This window comes from Carlito syrichta, unplaced genomic scaffold (genome assembly GCF_000164805.1).
Source record: "Carlito syrichta isolate Samal-C Ts95f unplaced genomic scaffold, Tarsius_syrichta-2.0.1 Scaffold130732, whole genome shotgun sequence".
In the NCBI taxonomy this organism is placed as follows: Eukaryota; Metazoa; Chordata; class Mammalia; order Primates; family Tarsiidae; genus Carlito; species Carlito syrichta.
Window position 1 is genome coordinate 1,874 of NW_007074828.1, and position 5,354 is coordinate 7,227.

The following is a 5,354-nucleotide window of genomic DNA, read 5'->3' on the forward strand; positions in this document are numbered from 1 at the left end:
CCAAGTTTAGGGTGTGCCAGGGCCCCTCCCCCTCTGGATCCTCCAGAGGGTCCTTCCTGCCTCTGCCAGCCCTGGTGGCCCAGACACTCCTTGTCTTGTGGCAGAATCACTCCATTCTCTGCTCTGTCCACATGGCCTCTTCCATGTCTCTCTGTGTCTCTCATAAGGACCCCAGTCATCGCATCTAGAACCCACCTTAATCTAGCCTAGTGTGTCTCAAGATCCTTAACTAAGTCCATCTGTAAAGACCTTATGTGCAAATCAAGCCCCATGCGGAGGTTTTGGGGGTCAGAAGCCGGGCGTGACGTGGAGGTTACGTTTAGGCCACTGCAGTTCATGCACCCACAGGCCCTCCTGTCCCTCGCCTGGAGTGAGGGTCGCCCCCATGGCATGCCCTCACTGCCCCTCTGCTTCCCCCTCACATTCACTCCCTCACCCTTGAATCAAGCATGTGGAACCATATGTAGGACACCGTCTTCTTCGTTAAAATAATTCACCACCGAGTTTCTTGTAAAGAGGGAGATTTCTTAAAGCATTTCAAGTATTATTTTTAAAGTTATGCCAGGCACAGTGGCTCACACCTGTAATCCCAGCACTTTGGGAGGTGGAGGCAAGAGAATTGCCTGAGCCCACGGGTTTGAAACCAGCCTGGGCAACATGGCCAGACCTCATCTCTATAACAAATTTTAAAAAAAAATTAGCCAGGCGTGGTGGCGCGTGCCTGTGGTTCCAGCTCCTTGGAAGGCTGAGGCAGAAGGATCGCCTGAGCCCAGCAGGCTGAGGCTGCGGTGGTCAGGAGCATGCCACTGCACTTCAGCCTGGATGACAGAGCGAGACTCCAACTCAAAAATAAATAAATAAAAATAAATGATATGCAGTTGACTTCATGTTTCAAAATTGGATCCTGAGTTTTCAGGCGGCCAGGAAGCTGTGGGTTGATGAGGGGTTCCCTAATGCATTTCTGCTGCCTGAAAACTCCCCATTTCTTAGCCGGGCATACTCCCAGCTACCCGAGAGTCTGAGGTGGGAGGACTGCCTGAACCCAGGAGCTCGAGACCAGCCGGGCCACATGGTGAGACCCCATAAATGACCAGTTTTTTCAGCTTTGTGGGCTGGAAGGCCCTGTGGGAAGGAGCAGCCATGTCAATAAAACTTTATGTTGGTACATAAATTTGAATTTTGTCTAATTTTCATGGGTCAGGAAGTACTATGCTTTTTTTCTTTTTCAAACTTTTGGCGTGTAAAAACCATCCATTCTCAGCTTGTAGGCCACTGTCCAACAGACTGGATCTGGCCTTGGCCAGTTTGTCGACCCCTTTTCCAGAATGAGATGCCCGTTGTGGGGACATGGAGCCTTTTCCCATAGACTCCTTCTCAGAGAGCAGCTAGCTGGACATGTTCGTGAGACGATCTGTCGTGTTCTGGTCCTGGGCAGGGTCTCAGGGGACTCTGCCCATGGCTGGCTGTGAAGACTGTGCCTTGGCCCTGTCGCTGTATAATCACGTTCCATCCAGCGCGGAGCAAATTGACCAGAAAGCTTTTTTTTTTTTTTTTGAGTCAGGTATCACTCTGTTGCCCAGGCTGAATGCAGTAGCACAATCATGGCTTACTGCCACCTCCACCTCCTGGGCTCAGGTGATCCTCCCTCAGCATCCCAAGCAGCTGGGACTACAGGTATATGCCACCATGCCCAGCTCATTTTTAAGTTTTTTGTAGAGGTGAGATCTTGCTATGTTGCCCAGGCCAGTCTCAGACTCCTGGACTCCAAGAGATCCTCCTGTCTCGGCCTCCCAAAGTGCTGGAATTAAAGGCATAAGCCCTGTGCCCAGCTAATTTTTTGATTTTTTTTTGTAGAGGTAAGTTCTAGCTGTGTTACCCAGGCTGCTCTCAAATTCCTGGGCTCAAGCAAGAGGAAGTCAGAGGTTTGAAAAACACTCGGGGGTTTCTGTCAGCTGACATTAGACTCACCATATGTTCCTGCCCCTTGAGACCTCTGTAAAACGGCAGTCATGGTACAAATAAATACACACAGAAACACAGACACGGATGGAAGGGCCGGAAGTAGGGTCTCGGAGCTGAGGGAGTCCGCTCTTCTCTGGAAGGTGGAGGGCAGCAGGCAGGGGAGAAGTAATGGAGGCCCAGGTGGAGGCCCAGCAGGGGTAAGGTCAGTCTCTGGCAGAGGACAGGGCGTTAGCGAGCTGTATCAGTCCACCCAGGGATAAGCCGTCCACATCTGGGCATTCGACCTGCCCACCTGTCATCCAAAGTGCAGCCTCATCACATCGCAGCCAAGATAATCAGGCGAGAGCAACCTTGGGAGAAGCAGGTGGCATACCTGAGGAGAGTCGGGAGCCTGCTGTGTCCACGACACAAGAGAGCGAGTGTCTAGACAGATGGCTCCCACGCCCTCGGGACTTTGGAGACCAGAGGAATGGCGGAAACAGGGGTCCTGGTGGATCGGTCAGGCCGATGCCATCCACATAGTGTCATTGGGACAGGACAGGCAGGCGCAGTGCCTGTCGGGCGCACCCAGTGCTGCCACTTCAGGACACCTCACCTGGAAATGTGAAGGCATCTGTGAACACGTACTGGGTAATGGAGGCTGTGGGGGCGGGGCTGCACAGGACAGGTGACAGTTTCCCCAAGTGGATGGCCTGGGAGACAGGCCTGTTGTAAACATTACACGGGAGGTGAAGCCAGTGTGGATGTCACTGAGACCTGGGTCCTGATTCCGGGAACAGCCCAGCCTCATCCATGGGTGCAGGGCCATGGATAGTCAGGCTGGAACAGGGTGTGGAAGGAGGGCTTCCAGGAGGAAGAGGGGCCTCCGCAGAGCCGTTGAGAAAACCCCTGAGGCGAGTGAGCCCCTGGGCAGGCCAGTGGGGACTGGACTTGAGAGGCACGCTCACCTCCCCTCACTGAAGGAAATGGTGTCAGGCGCTTTGACAGGAAGGAACAGCTTGGACCTGTCTCAAAAGGGAACTGGGCACAGGTGGCAAATCCGCCAACTGCCTGTTTCTGTCTCGTCGCTACTAAGAACGGGTTTTACGTTTCCAAATGGTTGGAAAAAAGCACAACAATTCTAATAACATTTCCTAGTATGAGAGAATCACACGCACTTCAGAGCTCTGCATGATCTAAATAAAGTTTTATTGGCATACCGCGTGCCCCCACTGTCCATACCGTCTGGTGGCTTTTTGTGCTCCAGCGGCAGAACTGAGTGGTGGTGATGGACACTAGATGGCCCAAGAAGCTGGAAACCCATGCTATTGGCTCTGCACGGAACAAGTTTGCCAGACCTGGTGGCAGGAGAGCATGGAGTGTGTCCTGAGCCTGGGCGAGATAATGCAGGGGCTTGTTGCTTTGGGTCAGAGACTGCAGCGTGACTAGGTGTGTTTAGGTACATGCCTCACTGTTAACGCCTGAAAATGCAGTGAACCATGGGGTGCTGGGAGATAAGCATATCGGTGTGCGGAGTTTATGACCTGTCCTAGACTGTCCCACCTGTGTGCAGTGGGAGCTTCCACCTGCACGTGACCTTCCCCAGGACCTCACCATCAAGAAGCCCCAAATGTCACCTTCACGTCTCTTCTCCCTGGAGACAGTTGGAGAAAGTGTGGATCTGTACTTTGGGAGGCTGAGGCAAGAGGATTGCCTTAGCCCAGGGGTTCAAGGCTAGTGACTTCGTCTCTACAATAAATACGTTTTAAAAAGCCAGGTGTAGTCCCAGCTACTTGGAAGGCTGAGGCGGAAGGATGGCCTGAGCCTAGTGAGTTGAGGCCGAGGTGAGGTGTAATCATGCACTGTCCTCCCGCCTGGGCAACAGTGAGATTCCAACTAAAAAAAGGGTGGATCTGCTTGGGCGTTTGTGTGGCCGGGAGCAGGGCTTGCTTTCCTGGAGAGCAGACAGCGCAGTACTGCGCCTGGCACGGGAGCCATGGGGTCTTCGGGATGGGGAGCCCCCAACATTCCGTGAGGTTTGCTGTGGCTGCGTGGCCCGAGCTGCTGGGGGGTGAGACCCCAGGGATGTGTCCTGCACAGGCCCCGCCTCGGCCCTGAGTCCCATCGCTTCCCTTTGCAGGAGCTACCTGGAGGGCAGCCTCCTGGCCAGCGGGGCCCTGCTGGGGGCAGATGAACTGGCCCGCTACTTCCCAGACCGGACTGTGGCCGTGTTTGTGGCCACCTGGAACATGCAGGGCCAGAAGGTGAGAAGGACTGGAGCACCCCCCACCCCACTGCTGACCCCAACTCAGCTCCCTGGTGGGGGCCCCGGAGCCTGGCCGAGTCCTGTCCGTGCATGGAGGGCAGGGAGGTGCTCCTGGTAGACAGCTGGAGGAGGCACAGGGGAAGAGCCAGACAGGAGATGGTTCAGAGAGGGAAACTGAGGCCAGGCATGGCCTGCCCAGCCCTGCGGTAGCCGGTGTGTCAGGGCTGCCTTGGAGACTGAGCCATGCTGTTATCGATGGCCAGGCAGCAGCTTCCTAAGCGTGGCCTCAGTGTCCCTTCAGTTGGGAGGGATGCCTGCTCCTCCTCCGACACTGCAGCGGGGTCCCGCCCAGACCCCGGCCAACTCCAGGTGGCTCCTCCTCCAGGAGCTCCCACCGAGTCTGGATGAGTTCCTGCTCCCTGCCGAGGCCGACTACGCCCAGGACCTGTACGTCATCGGGGTGCAAGAGGGCTGCTCCGACAGGTGGGTGCCAGCATGTGCTCCCCTGCCCATCAGCCCTGCCGGACACGTGGCCGGGCACACGCAGCTGCAGGCCCGAGCTGGACGTGCGCCTCAGTGTCTGTCAAATGGTGACCTGGAGGATTGTAAACAAGTGAGAGAGAGAACGAGTTGATGAAGAGAGTAGAAAGGCAGCAGAGAGCAGGCCCATGCCAAGGTTCCCCGCCTGCACCAGACACGCTGGCGAGAGGGCCCTGCCCCCGCCCAGCCTGTGAGTGGGGGCCGAGGGGCTTTTGCCGTGTGGGACAGGAGCCCGAGCAGAGTCCCCGAAGGGGTCCAGGACCCTCCTCATGCCGTGAGAGCGGGAACGTAGCCCGTGACCTGGCAGGTCTCGACCTCTGGCCCCAGGTGTGCCCGCAACACCCCTCCTGCTTCTCTGCCGTCTTGATGGACAGCTAGGGCCCGTTGTGGGGACCCCCGGGTCGCTCCCTGGGGGCTCTCTGGGCAGCGGGCTGAAGGCCAGTGTGTTGTCCTCCGCAGGCGGGAGTGGGAGGCCCGTCTGCAGGAGACCTTGGGCCCCCACTACGTGCTGCTGTCCTCGGCCGCCCACGGGGTGCTCTACATGTCCCTGTTCATCCGCAGGGACCTCATCTGGTTCTGCTCAGGTAGGCATGGCCCTGACCCTGCA

At 56.5% G+C, this 5,354-nt stretch overlaps 1 protein-coding gene across 1 annotated transcript in view; it reads left to right on the plus strand.

Moving 5' to 3' along the window:
• Nucleotides 1–4,081: 4,081 nt before the first annotated feature.
• The window catches only part of INPP5E (inositol polyphosphate-5-phosphatase E), a gene marked incomplete at its 5' end in the record, with an annotated part of 4,998 nt that continues 3,725 nt past the window's right edge, over nucleotides 4,082–5,354 (plus strand). Inside the window, 3 exons of the mRNA XM_021708120.1 lie at nucleotides 4,082–4,205; nucleotides 4,593–4,690; nucleotides 5,207–5,331. Coding sequence (XP_021563795.1) covers nucleotides 4,082–4,205; nucleotides 4,593–4,690; nucleotides 5,207–5,331 — 347 coding nt within the window. The remainder of the gene's footprint in view (nucleotides 4,206–4,592; nucleotides 4,691–5,206; nucleotides 5,332–5,354) is intronic.